Source organism: Notolepis coatsorum, assembly GCF_963971535.1.
Source record: "Notolepis coatsorum genome assembly, chromosome: 14".
NCBI classification, from domain to species: domain Eukaryota; kingdom Metazoa; phylum Chordata; class Actinopteri; order Aulopiformes; family Paralepididae; genus Notolepis; species Notolepis coatsorum.
In genome coordinates, this window is record NC_140178.1 from 111,533,927 (window position 1) to 111,552,988 (window position 19,062).

Sequence of the window (19,062 nt, forward strand, 5' to 3'; positions counted from 1 at the left end):
TTTTATTCTACCGTAATCGTCTGTCCTTTAATGTCGCACCAAAAACGACCAAATCAAATTCATTGTATGTGTAAAACTACTTGGCAATATAAAGACCTTCCATGATTCTCAATTTGCCTTCATTCATGTCCCCTCTCTTCCAGCTCCCACAGGTGACGTGTCCTCTCTTCCTCTGGAGCGCCCTCTGCCCCGGTCAAACCTCACGACCCACCCGCACCTCCGTCACCCCCCTGCACCGAGCCTCCGCCCAGAGTCGCCCCCGAAACCCTCCAGACACGTCTCTCCGAGCAAAGCTCCTCCCAGCAGCACAGCGCACCATGGCAGGTCGAGGAGGCCCGGCGCGGACCAACGTCATGGCGGCAAGCAACAAGATCTGCCAGTTCAAGCTTGTCCTCCTGGGAGATCATGCGGTGGGCAAGACCAGCCTGGTGCTGCGCTACGTCAAGGACCAGTTCCACAAGTGCCAGAAGGGCACCATCGGAGGTGAGTCGTCTTCCTGCGGGGGGAGAGCTGGTCGTCTGGTGATCGAGTTTATAGTATCGAATCAAATCAAATGTATTAGTAAGGCCCGACAGCACTTTTTTTTTTTTTTTTTTTTTTTTTTATCTTTCTTCCCCTCCTTTTTCCCGATTTTTTCTCCCATCCCACCCTTCCTGGTTGTTGCATACTTTCCCCTACTGTTGGTCCGGGAGACCGGAGACTGTCACATGCTTTCCTCCGACGCATGTGCAGCCTGGGGCAGGCCAACCTGGCCGCGCAGGTTCTCACCGGGGAGAGTGTAGCGTGTGGGAGGCCACACTATCTCTCCTCAGTTCCAACCCTTGCTGAGCAGGCGCCCCGACCGAACTGTAGGGGTCGCTGTCCACAACGCCCAGGACCCACCCTTCAGCTTTTTCCCGCCCCCTGATACAGCCAATTGTATCAGTGTGAGAGGCCAGCTAAGCTGATAGCAACGCCGGGAGCTGGATTCGAACAGGCAAGTCCAGTGTCTCCCGGTGTTGGTGACGAACGTAATCTCCGTGCGCCACCTGCCCCCCCGACAGCACACGTTAATGTCACCATGGGCCGGACACGTCTTCTTTAAACCAGTCAAGAAGAAACATCACAATAAGTCAAGAACAAAACAAAAACACCTTGAAGTCCAACACATTTAAAATAAATGCAAAATAAATGCAACACTCCCAGACATACCCCACACGAAGGTAAGGAAAAACTCACTAAAACCTAGCAATAGGAAAAAATGCACCACAGGCAATGTGGAGGTGTAGCATGTTGTCCCTGCAGTAGCATCTAGTCCCGGCAGTAGCATATTGTCCCTGCAGTAGTATCTTGTCCCAGCAGTAGCATCTAGTCCCTGTAGTAGCATCTTGTCCCTGTACTAGCATCTTGTCCCTGTACTAGCATCTTGTCCCTGTACTAGCATATTGTCCCTGTAGTAGTATCTTGTCCCTGTACTAGCATCTTGTCCCTGTACTAGCATCTTGTCCCTGTAGTAGTATCTTAGCTTAGCTTCAGTTTAGCCTAACCTGAAAAGACAGGAAATAAGGGAATATGCCGGGACTCGGCTCTCCCACAGAATGTACTAATTGCTTGAAGATGCGTATGAAGATTGTAAAGCTGGAGGCTCGGGTTTCTACCCTGTACCAAATACAGCAGAATGAGCAATTCCTTGACTCTATGCTTGAAGCTACTACAAATATAGCCAACAATACCATGATTGAAACCTGGCCTATACTAGCAGCTACAGAACAGCACCACCCAAAAGACGGTCCTTGGCACAACCAAGGAGCTAGACCAAAGCAGTGGATCACCGTCAAGGAAAAAAAGAGAAAAAAACGAACCAGGACCTCACCCCCGGTACCACCAAGAAATAGTTTCAACCTACTCTCAGAAACATGCATATCAACACCCAAAGCAAAGAGACATAGAAGCGTGGCTAACAACGCTAACGAAGCAAACAGCGGGCGAAACGGAGCTCACGCTAACGACGCTAATAGCAAGAATACCGGAGCTCACGCTAACACTAGCGAAGCAAACAGCTGGCATGCCGGAGCTCACGCTAATGCTAGCGAAGCTAACAGCCGGCACATCGGAGCACACGCTAACGACGAGACGACGAGGAAAACAGAGCCACTAGCGACACGGCTAGCAAACACGACCCAGACCGAGCGAACGGCTAACAGCGAAGAGACTATCATGCACCGAGAACGTCGCGGTAGCCAACGCCGAAGGTACGGGACCAGCGTTAACATGCCGGCTATTGAGAAGGCTAACGAGGCTTCACCAAGGCCACATGACTGTGGAAAGAACCGGCAGACTAGGCCTAGCCCAAAAACAAACGGCCCCAAAACTGTTGGAAAGAAAAATGCTAACCTCACACAGAAAATAGACTGTATACTGATTGGAGATTCCACAACAAGGTATGTGGAGATGGCAAACACAGAAAATATCTGTCTAGACAATACATCTGTCAAAGAGCTGGCCGAAAAACTTCCAACACTAATCAGACCGGGAATAAGAAAAATTGTCATTCACTCTGGATCGTTTGACATCCTGCGAAAGAAGACTGGCACAGAGACTTTGAAAGACGATTTCACACGTTTAATGAACACACTAGACAAACATCAGTCTGTGTACACAAACACAGTGGACCAATTGCATGCTTTAGCAGAGGACAGGAAGCATTCAGTCGACTCCTAAATTTTAATTCATGGTTAGGGGCTGCATGTCTCGTACACGACCTGAAATTCATTGACAACTTCAATGTTTTCTGGAATAACCCAGAACGTTTTCAAAGAAATGGCTTCTTCCCAAATCGCTTAGGTTCAAAGCTCCTATCAGCAAACATGCGTCATGCCTTGATGGCCTCCAAGAATATTAAGCTCACACCAGCACGAGAGATAATCATGAAGGACACAATCTCACCACGGATTACAGCAGCACAAGACGTCCTGTCCCCCCCGTCCCCCCCCATATCAAACAAGGCCATCTCGTCTGATCAAATGTCCCCGAAAGCACAGAACAGTCAGTACGGTACAGAATAGCACAATTGCCATGCCATCTCTCAAAACATACAAGTAATCCTAACCAGCCAATGGCATGGTGAAAAATATTCACCATCAATGCGTTTACCTGCTATTAACCTCAGGGCCATCACGGTCAAGCCAAAGCAGACCTCCTCTAAAGAAGTCCAACAAATAAAATTAGCTCTCCTAAATGTCAGATCACTGAATAATAAAACTTTCTTAGTAAATGATCTGATTAAAGAAAATAACTTAGATTGCATCTGCCTAGTAGAGACATGGCTAAATAATGACACAGCTACATCAATAATGATAGAAGCTTGTCCACCAGACTATAACTTTTTTCAAATACCCAGAAAAAATAAAAGGGGCGGAGGAGTTGCAGCAATCTTCTCCTCAAAACTCTTGTTTAGAATCACAGAACTAGGCGAGTTCATGTCAATGGAATATCTTGCCATTGAACTAAAAACAGAATCAACTATTATTGTCACAATATACCGCCCGCCTAGACACTCACCAGAATTTATACAGGAGCTCTCTGAACTGATCTCACTATGTGTTACCGGATATGATAAGGTGATCCTAAATGGAGACCTGAACATCCATTTTAATAAGAAAACAGACTCCAAAACTATGGAACTAAAAAATCTACTGGATAGCTTTGACCTAATACAGCATATAACAAATGCAACTCACCGGCTTGGGAATACACTAGACTTAGTTATAACAACAACTGGGCTAAGCATAACAAATATCTCAATAACTGAATTACCTCTCTCCGACCATCACTGTATATTTTTTGATACTCAAATAACCCTTACTAAAACAAAAAAAGAAATCATAGTTAAAAAGAGGCTCCTAAACGACAAAGCTGAATCAAAGTTCATTGATCTTATCAGACTACATGAACCTGCACACAATCATGACAGCTCTCTAAATGAAATGGTAGAAAATCTCAATGATGCAATGTCATCTATATTAAATTCTGTCGCCCCATTAAAAACGAAAAAGAAGAAAACTAGAGCCTCGCCCTGGTTAAACTATAATACGGTCAACGAAGAAAAAAGGAAATGTCGTGCAGCGGAGCGAAAATGGAGAAAAACAAAAACCACCATATGCTGTGATATATACAAAGATGCTTTAACTGCTTATAATAAAACCATCCGCTTAGCAAGGAAAGATTACTTCTCTAAAATCATTACAGAAAATGCTGGAAACTCCAGAATCCTCTTTTCCACTATTAATGTACTACTCAACACTGCCCCTACACCTCCTCAGTCATCAACGGTTAAGTGTGAAGAACTTGCACTATTCTTTAACAACAAAATAACCTTGATCAGGGCCAGCATTACTCATGATGGAAATAAAGTTGATTGCGGCAAACCGTGCAATGTAACCATGAGAAGTTTCACCTGCATCACATTAGATGTACTCTGCAAAACTGTCTCAGAATGTAACTCCTCCACCTCAGACATTGACCCTATACCTACAGCTTTCTTCAAACGGGTATTTAATAGTGTTTGTTTCAAGCCCTGTGCTAGATATCATAAACACTTCCCTTAGGACTGGTATTTTCCCGGATGCCTTTAAAACAGCAGTTGTAAAGCCATTACTAAAAAAACCTAACTTGGATAGTAATGAAATGGCAAATTATCGTCCAATATCCAACCTACCATTCATTAGTAAAGTACTTGAAAAGATAGTTTCAGTTCAAATAAATTCCTTTCTTGAAGAAAACAACATCTTAGAAGAATTTCAGTCAGGATTCAGAAAATATCATAGCACTGAAACTGCCCTCACCAAAATAATCAGTGACCTCAGACTAAACTCTGACGAGAATAAGATCTCCATCCTTATCCTGTTAGATCTCAGTGCAGCATTTGATACAATCGATCACGATATTCTAATCGATCGTCTTGAAAACCATGTCGGTTTCTCAGACCATGTGCTAGGCTGGTTTAAAACATACATCAGAGGGAGGAAATTCTATGTTAAACTAGGAGATCACATGTCTGATATATACGACAACAACTATGGAGTTGCACAAGGGAGTTGCTTAGGTCCTTTACTCTTCTCCCTTTACATGTTACCGCTGGGTGATATCATCAGAGAACATAATGTAGATTTCCATAGCTATGCGGATGATACACAACTGTACATATCTGCTGAACCAAATGATACAGCGATTAGCTCCATTACAGACTGCTTACTGGCAATAAATAAATGGATGAGTAAGAACTTCCTGAAACTAAACGAGAACAAAACTGAAATTCTAATTATCGGCTCCAAAACTAAAAAAGAAACATTAATAAAGAACCTGGGGGGACTAACCCCTTGGATCAAATCTGAGGTCACTAGTCTTGGGGTTGTCATAGATTCAGAACTGAACTTCAATTCTCATATTAGCAAAGTGACGAAAACATCGTTCTTCCATCTCAGAAATATAGCAAAAGTACGACCATTTATTAATCAGAACGATGCTGAGAAGCTAATTCATGCATTCATATCTAGCCGGTTAGACTACTGTAATGCACTTTTCACAGGTCTCCCTAAGAAAACCACAGAGAGGCTTCAGCTAATCCAAAACTCTGCAGCCCGACTGCTAACTAGAACCAAAAGGAGAGAGCACATTAGTCCAGTCTTAGCCGCTTTACACTGGCTTCCTGTAACATTTAGAATTGACTTTAAGGTCCTTCTCCTTACATACAAAGCTCTAAATGGACAGGGACCTAGCTACATCGCCAACACTCTAATAAATTACACACCAGCAAGAACACTGCGATCATCAGCTGCTGGACTACTAGAGGCTCCCAGAAGCAGTCAAAAGAGGATCGGTAATGCAGCCTTTATCAACTATGCCCCAAAACTATGGAACAAACTACCCCAAAACATCAGGGAAGCCAACTCGCTAGACATCTTTAAAAGACAGCTTAAAACCTATCTCTTTGCTCAGGCATTTCACTGATAGATATCTGCTACCACCTAGTGGCAAGAGGAAACATCAGGGATATCCTGACACAACTTGTATTTATTCTTACCCTGCCTACTCTTTTACACTGCCTATCAAATTCATGTGTCGGTTATTGCACTTTTTACTTCTTACTGATGACTATTTTTAAACTGAATCATTTTAAACTATTCTTATTATTTGCTATGCTCGCTCATGCCTGTATTTATTTGTATGTCCGTCGGTTAGTGCACTTTTTAATTACTGAATAGAGAGCCTATTAGGATGCTAGATCCTAATGTGAAACACTATGCTTATGGCAGATCAATCAGCATGGATTGTCTGTAAACTTTAATACATGGCAGTTTGGTTTGTTAGAACAGACTGTAATCTTATGCTTATGGCAGATCAATCAGCATGGATTGTCTGTAAACTTTAATACATGGCAGTTTGGTTTGTTAGAACAGACTGTAATCTTCACTTGCTTATGGCAGATCAATCAGCATGGATTGTCTGTAAACTTTCACTTGCTTATGGCAGATCAATCAGCATGGATTGTCTGTAAACTTTATGCATTGTTGTCACTTGCCATATCTTGCTATGCTCGCTCATGCCTGTATTTTTTATGTCCGTTCTATTTTATAATTTTTATTTAATTTTATTTTATTTTTATTTTACTATTTTTAAACTGAATCATTTTAAACTATTTTTACTATTTGTGTTACTGAAAACTGTAAGCGGAGAGCCTATTGGGATGCTAGATCCTAATGTGAAACACTGTGATTCTACCTGTCTATCTTTTTATGCTCGCTTATGCCTGTATTTTTTACTGTTGTGAAGCACTTTGAACTGCAACCTCTGTATGAAAAGTGCTATACAAATAAAGTTATTATTATTATTATTATCTTGTCCCTGTACTAGCATCTTGTCCCTGTAGTAGTATCTTGTCCCTGTAGTAGTATCTTGTCCCTGTAGTAGTATATTGTCCCTGTAGTAGCATCTTGTCCCTGTAGTAGTATCTTGTCCCTGTAGTAGTATCTTGTCCCTGTAGTAGTATCTTGTCCCTGTACTAGCATCTTGTCCCTGTACTAGCATCTTGTCCCTGTACTAGCATCTTGTCCCTGTACTAGCATCTTGTCCCTGTAGTAGTATCTTGTCCCTGTAGTAGTATCTTGTCCCTGTAGTAGTATCTTGTCCCTGTACTAGCATCTTGTCCCTGTAGTAGTATCTTGTCCCTGTACTAGCATCTTGTCCCTGTACTAGCATCTTGTCCCTGTAGTAGCATTATGTCCCTGTAGTATCATCTTGTCCCTGTAGTAGCATCTTGCACCTCACATGGTCGCCTCCGCCGTCACCCATGAGTGAATGGGTGAATGTGAGGAACAACAATTGTAAAGCGCTTTGGATAAAAGCTGTTATATTAATTTACCATTTTTCTGTCTCCGTTCTGAAGTGATGGTCCACAGAACGGGGTCTGCCGTAGCGTCTCTAATTGTTTTCTCAGCAAGATGATGAGGAACACTATAGTGCCTTGTCTCCAACTAACAATAGCCAAAAGAAAATCATGGACGCAGCCTCCACGAATTACGCACCAAAGCTATGGAACACCCTGCCTATGGACATCAGGGAGGCTAGATAAAGCTATGGAACACCCTGCCTATGGACATCAGGGAGGCTGGATAAAGCTATGGAACACCCTGCCTATGGACATCAGGGAGGCTAGATAAAGCTATGGAACACCCTGCCTATGGACAATAGGGAGGCTAGATAAAGCTATGGAACACCCTACCTATGGACAATAGGGAGGCTAGATAAAGCTATGGAACACCCTGCCTATGGGCATTAGGGAGGTTGGATAAAGCTATGGAACACCCTGCCTATGGACATCAGGGAGGCTAGATAAAGCTATGGAACACCCTGCCTATGGCCAGAAGCTCGACAAATGTACCCCGCTGAAGCCCCCAACAACCATCAGACCGGAAAGGACCGAGCCCCCCTGACCCTCCCTAATGGAGGGATACCCTCCCTGTTGTGAAGGATCAGATTAAACCGAATATATATATTTATTTATGGATATATATTGAATAGTATTTGTATATCGTTTGATATCCCTTGTATATTCCTTGTACATATACACGGAATATCCCTTTAGTCTACTATAGCCCATAATAGTTCATTCTCTTATTGGACAAGGAACTGGCGCCAGGAGACAAGCCCCTTGGAGCCAAGTTCAATGGTACCGACGAGACATGTCTCTACTAGCCCCGGCTCTGCGCAGGAATACGGCTACCGAAAAGAGAGTGGCACTATTTGTTCACCGTGCATATAAATATGGCGCAAGTAAATATAGAAGTCCTCTTATCCCTTAGTCCTTTACCCTTCTACCCAACTAAGTAACAGAACGTGAAGCCTCACCCCACGATACCGCGTGCGGTGTAGTATGGCCTGTTTGGCCTTAGAATAGCATTGAGACCTCGTGCGAATTAATAACTGAATTGCCATAGTTTGGCACTGTACCGTCGAGTGCGACGTATTTCTATTAGGTTAATAATAGTCTATTATGTATGGTGCATCGTGCGGTTAGAGTTCTAAAGTGAGCAGCATCCCCATCGCTTCCTCGTGTTATCTAGAGTCTTAACCAGGTTGGGCAGACCACACGTGGTGCTTTCATCCGAGGAGTTCTAGGCGAGGACCGAGTGGACCTGTACATTGGATTACCTACCCGACGACTGCTGAGCCCTATGCGGCATGGAATATATATTTGCTTTGGTACTTTGATTTGTGGAACGGATAATCGCCAACACCGGTGAGTGTTGGATTTACCCCGAAAGGAGTCAAGGTGAGACGGCGCTCAGACCAGACTGAGGTCGCCTCGCTTCTTCTTCATTGTGGACCTACAGCTACAGCTACAGCTACAGCCTACAAGAGAGCCAAGGTGTATTCATCTGTGGATCAAGATTCTACTGCACTGTCTTCTGTACTTGAAGTCTCCTTAGACATCGTTGACCAGACGGGATACTGCCGACGGCTCTCCTACCCCCCCTACCGGCTTACAACCGGGAGGACCCCTACAGTATATCCAGCTATAATCATTAAGTGTGCCATCGTTATAATTCCCTAAGAGCCAGGTTGTATACTTGCTTCCTGCGTAACCCGAGATTGGACATTCAGTGTTGATTTGCCTACGAGTACTCATTTGCCTTACAAGTGCATTCAAATCATAAATGTAATAGTAACTATTATATGTACCCTTTGCTATATATTAAATATTTGATTATTACCTTTGTGTGGACCCGATTTCATTGTGGGAAAGTGTTCATCATATTTAGATATCGTGTACTGTATGGCCAGTAGTTAAAGTACATAAAGCGGTAGTGGTTTAATGATACCATACTTATCAATACAGTCAGGGAATTGTACCCCTCAGTTACAATTGGTCCTTCGAGCCGGATGGTAATTAGTGTAATATTAATATAGTGGTATTAATATTGAAATGGCCTATAATGAACACTCCACGAAACGGTCCTCCTAAAGTAGAACGCCCGCAGCGTAGACGACAGCCACCTCAGTACTTAGAGGATTACGCTGCCAGTATACTACCTAGCCTTCTACAAACGGTAAACGCGGTAAAAGTAGAAAGTAAAATTATGTCCGACCCTATCAACCAGGATACCCCGACCACAGAGGCCCTAGTGGGTTCTAATGTAACTGACCAAGCTCACGGTGGGGACCAGGAGGGAACTGACACAACTTTACCCCCCGCCAAGACCGAAGAAGTAGTCCCCCAAGAGCTCCGGGAGGAAGACAACCCTTCAGAGATGGAACTCTGCACGGAACAAGATGAGGAGAGCGCCGAGGAGATAGAACTCCAGGACTCCCCGCAGGGGAACGCATCCCCAACGGGTACTGCCAGGAGCGGCTCACCTCAACAAGCATCTTCCCCCAGCGAGGCGGAGAGGATGCTGTCACAGGCGTTCCTCGCCACCCTAGCAGCCTCTACCGAACGCGATCGACTTCAGGGTGAACGCGATCGACTCCAAGCACAGCAACAGAGCGAAGAAGAGCACATACGTCTGGAGCTGAGACGCCTTCAGACGGAAGAGAATATGGCAAGAGACCGGGCCGACACCCAGCGTGCCGCTGCCGGTGCCCAAAGAGAAGCAGATCTCACCAAGCGCGAAGCCGAGCGCGACAGACTACAAGCGCAGCTAATGGAGCAGCTGATCACCAGGGCAACACCCCCTCCCTCCACAAGGGGTTCCAGGGCCTCGTCAAGACACAGGTCAAGGGCACCCTCCCCTAACCGATTAAGCGACCCTGAGCCCGACCACCAGAGAGAACCTACACCCCCCTCCGAACTCCTTCCCCGACCGGTCCAAGTGAGACCCAGCTACAAGGAAGGAACGGCGGACACAGCGGAGAGGCTAAATAGACGACTACAGGATCTAGAAGACCTGGCAGAGGAAGAAGAGGGAGAAGAGGAGAGTCAAGCCCGACAGCAGCACATTACTCCACAGGACCAGGAGGTCCAGTACAGCCCAGGCTATACCCCCATGGCTCTGCGCTACAGACCCCCGACTCGATTCACGGGTGAGCACTACGCATGACCAGTCCCGAGGAATAGCACCTGGACCAGCGGGCCATGGTACCCTGCCGGTACTAGCCCACCGAGAGGCGTAAGAGGAGACTCGCCCAGGAGGCCTCTCTTCCAACGCTCACCGATGTGCCAGCCATCCACGGCGTCATACATTGGCACACCGACGTTTCCAGACTTCACCCATGAGAACCGAGCACAGTACACGGAGCTACGGATGTGCTTAGAGACAATGATGGTGGATGTAGCTGATGAACGCCACAAGAATGCCATCCTATTGAAGCACCTGAAAGTGCCCAGAGCGCACAACATAGCGCTGGCCTATGCCACCTCTACTACCCCATACACAGCGGCTCTAGCAGCACTAGACCAAAGGTATGGACGTATATGGGATTACGTAATACAAGAGATAAGGCATATCGACCGCCTACCCCCAGCAACAGACAATCGCTCACTAGACGACCTGTCTATCAAAGTACAATCCCTGGTAGGGATGCTGGGGGCGCAACGAGAAAAGGGTATGCACGAACTATACGCAAACTCGAACGTCGAGAGGATTTTAGAGAAGCTGCCGCCCGCCCGACAGGAGCGCTTCAGGCGACAAAGAGACCACCGTGATCCTAACGGTCCCGAGCCATCCCTCCTAGACCTAGCCGACTTCCTGGCGAGAGAAGTCAGCAGCCTACGGCTGGATACGTTCGTGCGGAGCACACCCAGCTCCAGAGAGGGACCTAGGAGAGCAAACGATGGCCGAAGATCGGTGACTGTCATGCACCAATCAGAATCAGTACCGAGCAGCAGGAACCACAGTACCCCCTCGATGAAAGAGAAGTGGAAGATGGTGTGCCCGTACTGCGAGAAGGAACACTGGTTGTCACAATGTGACCAGTTCAAGAAGATGACCGCTGAAGAAGTGAGTCACTGGATAAAGTCCAACAGGCGCTGTTACCGATGTGCGCGCAGTCACATGGCAGCCGAGTGCCGCCTCAAGAAGAGGTGTAGTCGGTGTGACGGAGCCCACCTAGATGTCCTACACGACAGTAACAAAAGAAAGCCTGCACCATCCAGCAGCACAAAGGCAAGTGTTATGTACATTGACCCCGCTAGCAGCAGCGGCGCCCAGGTGCTCTTAAAGGTGGTCCGCGTAACACTGAGTTACCAAGATAAGGTCATGGACACTTACGCCGTCCTTGACGACGGGTCAGAGAAGACCCTTCTCCTCGCGTCCGCTGCGGCCCAGCTGGGGCTGCGGGGGAGCGAGAACCAGATGACGATTCGGACAATAAGAAGAGATCTAAAGACAATAAAGGGCGAGAATGTCTCCTTCACTATCGCAGCCAGCGGGCAGCCCGAGAGACGGTATAGGATTACTAATGCTTTCACCAGCCAAGAAATAGGACTATCGCAGTACACCTACCCCATCGCCAAGCTGATGGATAAATATGTGCACCTGCGTCAACTCCCTATCCCGCTCATAGACGGTGCCACCCCGACCCTGCTGATAGGCTCCGACCATGCAGACCTCATAGTCCCGATAGACCGGGTCCATACAGGACCCAGAGGTTGCCCTGCAGCAGTCGAGACCCGCCTAGGATGGACATTACAAGGCCCCCTCGCCAAGTCTCTTAACCGAACAGCAGCCACTAGCTGCCTCCACTCCAGAGCGACAGAAGGAGACACCACACTCCTGCAGCATGTCGAGAGGCTATGGACACTAGAGACAATGCCCTTTAAGAACGAAAAGAAAGACATTCGTTCTAAGGAAGATATCTACGCTATAGCCCTCCTCGAGCACGGGACAAAGAGAGTCGACGTCAACGGAGTGATGAGATACGCAACTCCACTCCTGAGGCGAGAGGGAATGCCCACCTTTCACGCCACAAAAGAGGCGACGGAGCGGTATCTATTGAACACAGAGCGGCGCCTAGCCAAAGACCCCGCTCAAGAAGCTGTGTACCGCGCTGAGATTAACAAACTAATCACAGCGGGACACATAAAGAAAATTGACATTAAAGAGGCCGATCAGACGACCGAATCATGGTACGTGCCGCACCACAAGGTCCACCACAACGGCAAGGATCGTATTGTGTTTAACTGCAGCTACCAGATCGGATCACAAAATCTGAATAAAGAACTCTTGGCCGGCCCAACACTCGGCCCCTCCCTGCTAGGCGTGCTACTACGCTTCCGCCAGGACAAGGTGGCTATCAGCGGCGACATCAAAGGGATGTTCCTGCAGGTGAGACTAGTGGAGGAGGACAAGCCCCTGCTGCGGTTCCTATGGAGAGAGAGGATCGGAGATGAGCACCCAGCCATCTATCAATGGGAAGTCCTCCCTTTCGGAACCACATGCAGCCCATGCTGTGCTACGTTTGCACTACAAAAACACGTCGCAGAGGACCCAGCAGCAGATGAAGAGGTCCAACAAAGTGTGACAAATAGTTTCTACGTGGACAACTGTTTACAAAGCGTCTCGACGCCAGAAGAAGCAGAGGCTCTCCTACTCAAGCTCCGCGCCTCCCTGATCAAAGGCGGCTTTGATCTCAGGCAGTGGGCCAGCAGCGACCCGCAAGTACTGCGCAGCCTCTCCCCCGAGGACAAGGCAGCGAGCAGCGACACCTGGATGGCGACCATCCCAGGAGAAGCCCAAGAAATGACACTAAGACTAGTCTGGCGCTTCAAAACAGACTCGCTCCATTATAGACACAAACCCCTGACCAAGGAGCAGGGAAGGTCGACGGCAATACCGACCACCAGACGGAGTGTATACAGAACACTCGCCAGACAATATGACCCGTTAGGATGTATTCTACCTTACACCACCAGGGCAAAGATGATTGTAAGAGCGCTATGGGATAAGGACCAGGGCTGGGACGATCCCATACCCGAACACCTTGCATCCACATGGAGAGAGTGGGAGACGGAACTCCACTCACTCCCAGGTGTTAATATACGCCGCAGCTACTTCCCACCCACAGTGAGGCCAGAGACATGCAAGATCGACCTGCACGTATTCAGCGATGCCTCCGAAGTAGCCTACGGTTCGGTGGCCTACTTGCGTGCCCGAGAGGAGGGAGGAGAAATACATACTGCTTTCATCCTGGCTCGCTCAAGAATAGCCCCACGAAAGCAACAATCTATCCCGCGTCTAGAGTTCTGCGCAGCCCTAGCAGGAGCGCAGCTCGCCACGTTAATCCAACGTGAACTCACCATCCCGGTGCAAAGAACAATCTTGTGGTCAGACTCCACGACAGTACTCACATGGATCCGGTCTGATTCGTGCAGATACAAGGTCTTCGTGGGAGTCAGAGTCACCGAGATTCAAGAGTTAACAGAAGTAGCGAGCTGGAGGTATGTGGACACCAAACACAACCCAGCTGACGTCATCACCCGGGGAATGTCCCTGGATGACCTCACCCGTCACAACCTCTACAGTGACGGACCAGAGTTTCTCAAGCTCCCCGAAGAAGAGTGGCCTACACCCACCCCACGGGAGGCGAGTAAAGAGGAGGCAGAGAACAAGAAACCTATGTTCTGTGGGTTGACACACACACTCGTCCCCACAGACCCCGATCTAGACGATTGCCTCACCCTACAGAGTGCGCAGCTAAAGACATTTCTGTGGCACCACCCAGAGGTTCAGCCCACAACTGACATTTCAGCAGCTGACTACGAAGAAGCAGAACTTCTTCTACTACAACGAGCCCACAGAGACTCGTTCCCCGATGAGCTAGCCTGTCTACAGGGAGCAAAGCCCGTCCCATCAGAAAGCAGACTGCTCCACCTAGCCCCCGAGAGCGACGCCCATAATCTCATCAGAGTGGGTGGTCGTCTGCGGAGAGCCCCAGACTTACCGGATGACGTCAAGTACCCGATAGTCTTGAACAGCCGACACAAGGTCACAGAGCTGATTATAAAGAAATACGACGAGGATGTGCACCACGCAGGGGCAGAGAGAGTCTTCGCGGAGATCAGACGTCGTTATTGGATACTGCAAGGGAGAGAAGCAGTGCGGCGCCTCCAGCGAACCTGTCTAGACTGTCGTAAGTGGCGAGCCCAGCCCAGTATACCCCGGATGGCTGACCTACCTCCCTGTCGCCTCCGACTCGGCGACAAGCCTTTTCACTCCACCGGTATGGACTGTTTCGGCCCGCTGTATATAAAGAGAGGAAGAGGAACCGAGAAGCGGTGGGGTATTGTATTCAAATGCATGACCACCAGAGCGATACATATCGAACTCCTTCCAACCATGAGCACAGACTCATTCCTTATGGCCTTCCGAAGATTCACATCACGGAAAGGAAAACCGTCTACATTGTTGTCTGATCACGGGACAAACTTCAAAGGCGGAGAAAGAGAGCTGAGAGAGAGCTTCCAAGCTATGGGCCCAGAACTTAAGACCCACCTCGCTCCATCCCAGATTGACTTCCAGTTTAATCCCCCGAACGCACCTCACTTCGGTGGAACCTGGGAACGAGAAGTACGTTCCATAAAGACAGCCCTGTACGCCGTGCTTGGGGCCCAGACCGTGGCGGAAGAAGTCCTAATGACAGTCCTCACGGAGATCGAGGGAGTATTGAACTCAAAGCCCCTCGGTTACGTCTCAAGTGATGTAGCAGATGTCGACCCAGTCACCCCCAACACACTCTTGATGGGGCGGCTGGACCCCGCGCTACCCCAGACAATGTACAGGCCTGAAGAAGCGAACGGCCGAAGAATGTGGAGGTACAGTCAAGTACTGGCTGACAAGTTTTGGAACAGCTTCCTACTCCACTACCTACCGTCTCTACAGACCCGCCAGAAGTGGGTAAAAGAGAGAGACAATTTGACAGAAGGAACAGTCGTCATGATTATCGACCAGTCACTACCCCGAGCTATGTGGCCGGCTGGCCGCGTAAGCAAAGTGATCACCGGTGCCGATGGAAAGGTCCGAGCAGCTGAAGTGCTCGTCCAAGGGCGGACTTACACCCGACCCGTGGCGAGGCTAATAGACTTGCCAAGGCTCCCCGATACTATCGATGACAACCATGACCCCATGACTTTGTGAACTGACTGACCTTACAGCGGACATTGAGTAGTGGACAGTGCGGTTAATCTGTCTCTGCTTAGCTAATTAGGTGGGACTAATTAGGGGGCGGATGTTGTGAAGGATCAGATTAAACCGAATATATATATTTATTTATGGATATCCCTTGTATATTCCTTGTACATATACACGGAATATCCCTTTAGTCTACTATAGCCCATAATAGTTCATTCTCTTATTGGACAAGGAACTGGCGCCAGGAGACAAGCCCCTTGGAGCCAAGTTCAATGGTACCGACGAGACATGTCTCTACTAGCCCCGGCTCTGCGCAGGAATACGGCTACCGAAAAGAGAGTGGCACTATTTGTTCACCGTGCATATAAATATGGCGCAAGTAAATGTAGAAGTCCTCTTATCCCTTAGTCCTTTACCCTTCTACCCAACTAAGTAACAGAACGTGAAGCCTCACCCCACGATACCGCGTGCGGTGTAGTATGGCCTGTTTGGCCTTAGAATAGCATTGAGACCTCGTGCGAATTAATAACTGAATTGCCATAGTTTGGCACTGTACCGTCGAGTGCGACGTATTTCTATTAGGTTAATAATAGTCTATTATGTATGGTGCATCGTGCGGTTAGAGTTCTAAAGTGAGCAGCATCCCCATCGCTTCCTCGTGTTATCTAGAGCAGGGGTTCCCAAACTTTTCAGGCCGGGGCCCAGAAAATAAGGCGTCAGAGAGCCGCGGCCCAATGCACATCGTCTGGCTTTTTTTTTTTTTTTTTTTGCCAGGCGACCGATTTTTTAAGCCAAATATCACTTCAATCCTATTAAGTTAGTTCAAGTTAGTTATTCATTTATATGTGCTATTTATGAGAGGGCTAACTTGTTGCAAAATAATAATGATAATAATAATAGCCTCATTAAAATACTATTGTTGCTTCGGTTGTTTTCAGCGTTTTATGTGCATAATCTGTTATTTAGTTTGAAATGTTCGTTGAAATAAGTAGATTTTTCGTTTTTTTTTATTTATTAAGTTAATATAAAACCATATAGTCACATTTTAGAATACAATAGAATAGAATTTTAGAATACAACTAGAAACACTGTCCTGGCCTGCTTCTAAGTTCAGTGACCTGACAAAAAAAATTTAAATTAATTTTTTTTTTTTTTTTTTTTTTTTTTTTTAATCATCTCGCGGCCCATCCGTGGCTGCTCGCGGCCCACTTTTGGGTCGCGACCCCGACTTTGGGAACCACTGATCTAGAGTCTTAACCAGGTTGGGCAGACCACACGTGGTGCTTTCATCCGAGGAGTTCTAGGCGAGGACCGAGTCGACCTGTACATTTACATTTACATTTACATTTAGTCATTTAGCTGACGCTTTTATCCAAAGCGACTTACAAGTTCTGTACGACAAGCCATCAGGAAGAGCACAACTCTATCAGCTGAGTAACAATGTTCATCAAAGTGTTGAGTGCTACAGTGTAGGTTAGTTTATTAGGACAAGTGCATGACAGTATGGTTAGTTAGGGTTAGATTTTTTTTTTTTCTTTTTTTTTTTTTTAATTCAGATAATGGTTGAAGAAGTGAGTCTTTAGTCGACGGCGAAAGATTGGACGTGTTTCGGCTGTCCTAACTGGGGTGGGTAGTACATTGGATTACCTACCCGACGACTGCTGAGCCCTATGCGGCATGGAATATATATTTGCTTTGGTACTTTGATTTGTGGAGCGGATAATCGCCAACACCGGTGAGTGTTGGATTTACCCCGAAAGGAGTCAAGGTGAGACGGCGCTCAGACCAGACTGAGGTCGCCTCGCTTCTTCTTCATTGTGGACCTACAGCTACAGCTACAGCTACAGCCTACAAGAGAGCCAAGGTGTATTCATCTGTGGATCAAGATTCTACTGCACTGTCTTCTGTACTTGAAGTCTCCCTAGACATCGTTGACCAGACGGGATACTGCCGACGGCTCTCCTACCCCCCCTACCGGCTTACAACCGGGAGGACCCCTACAGTATATCCAGCTATAATCATTAAGTGTGCCATCGTTATAATTCCCTAAGAGCCAGGTTGTATACTTGCTTCCTGCGTAACCCGAGATTGGACATTCAGTGTTGATTTGCCTACGAGTACTCATTTGCCTTACAAGTGCATTCAAATCATAAATGTAATAGTAACTATTATATGTACCCTTTGCTATATATTAAATATTTGATTATTACCTTTGTGTGGACCCGATTTCATTGTGGGAAAGTGTTCATCATATTTAGATATCGTGTACTGTATGGCCAGTAGTTAAAGTACATAAAGCGGTTGTGGTTTAATGATACCATACTTATCAATACAGTCAGGGAATTGTACCCCTCAGTTACACTCCCTATTGGAGGACGGGAGAGAGACGGATCCGACCGTGCGAAGAGGAACTCGAGCAACTCAACGCACAGGGTGAGCAGACCGTGGCTTGACCTCACGACTACGCACACGCACAACCTGCATGCCACCAGGGAACGAACGGAAGGAACAAACCTCGTTACTGCCCCCAAAATCACGGAGTCAAGAGCAAACTCAACCCCGTGGCAAGGCCGTAGCAGCGGAGCGCGAAGGAAGACCCAGACACCCTGAAGGGACTGGATCCCCTGGAAAAAGGGGGCCGGGAGAGGTCAATGACGCCAACCGTCAAGACCTCACCAGGTGGTCACTTAGTGACACCGCCCCCCACATCGCCAGCGTATTTGGACAGGGCCCCTCCAAGAGCGGGCCCTTCCCCCCACTAGTACGCCGCCTGGCACACTGACCCTGCAACACAGGCAGTCAGCATGGCCGTAACTTGAAGCACTCAAAAGACTAACCATAACGGAAGCAGGCAGCGCACCGGGGAAACCAGGCAGCAGGCTTTAGACCCGAGTCTGGAGCACTGCGGACGAGACAGGCGCCAAAGGGGTCAACTGAAAACAGCACCCCGGCGGAAGGGGCGTATGCTGGCATTGTTGCGCACCATGACAAAGCCTCCATAAAAAGAAAACCACCCAGAGGGGTCGAGGCAGAGAAGGCTGACACGATTGGCAGACGTCATGAACGTGCAGGGGCACACTCAACCGGGTAACCCGGGAGTTGACTCTGCTCCAACACACCAGGGAATCAACCACCCTCTTGGTACCACATACGGTGGTTGTTCCTATAACCCCTCAAGAAAAAACTCCAAAACACACCTGCAGGTATACACCAGCTATACTGCAGTACCAGTGTTTCAGTTTCCAAAAAAGGGTTATTCCAGGCCTACGGGTCAACGAAACATTACTTCGGACCGGGCCCGGCGGCTCGGGAAACACACAGGGCTACCAGAGGAGGTCCAGAAGACCACCCCAACAGCCCCCTCTTCGCCATGCGTGAGAGAGGAGCGAAAATAATGGAGAACCAGCCCCTTTACGATAGTGCAGAGTACAACATGTACCCAACAAAGGGTCCCCAT

General features: G+C 47.6%; 1 protein-coding gene across 1 annotated transcript in view; it reads left to right on the top strand.

Annotated features, from left to right (window-relative positions):
- Positions 1–317: 317 nt before the first annotated feature.
- The window catches only part of LOC311240065 (ras-related protein Rab-5C-like), a gene marked incomplete at its 5' end in the record, with an annotated part of 57,417 nt that continues 38,672 nt past the window's right edge, over positions 318–19,062 (top strand). Inside the window, one exon of the mRNA XM_084328580.1 lies at positions 318–483. Coding sequence (XP_084184706.1) covers positions 318–483 — 166 coding nt within the window. The remainder of the gene's footprint in view (positions 484–19,062) is intronic.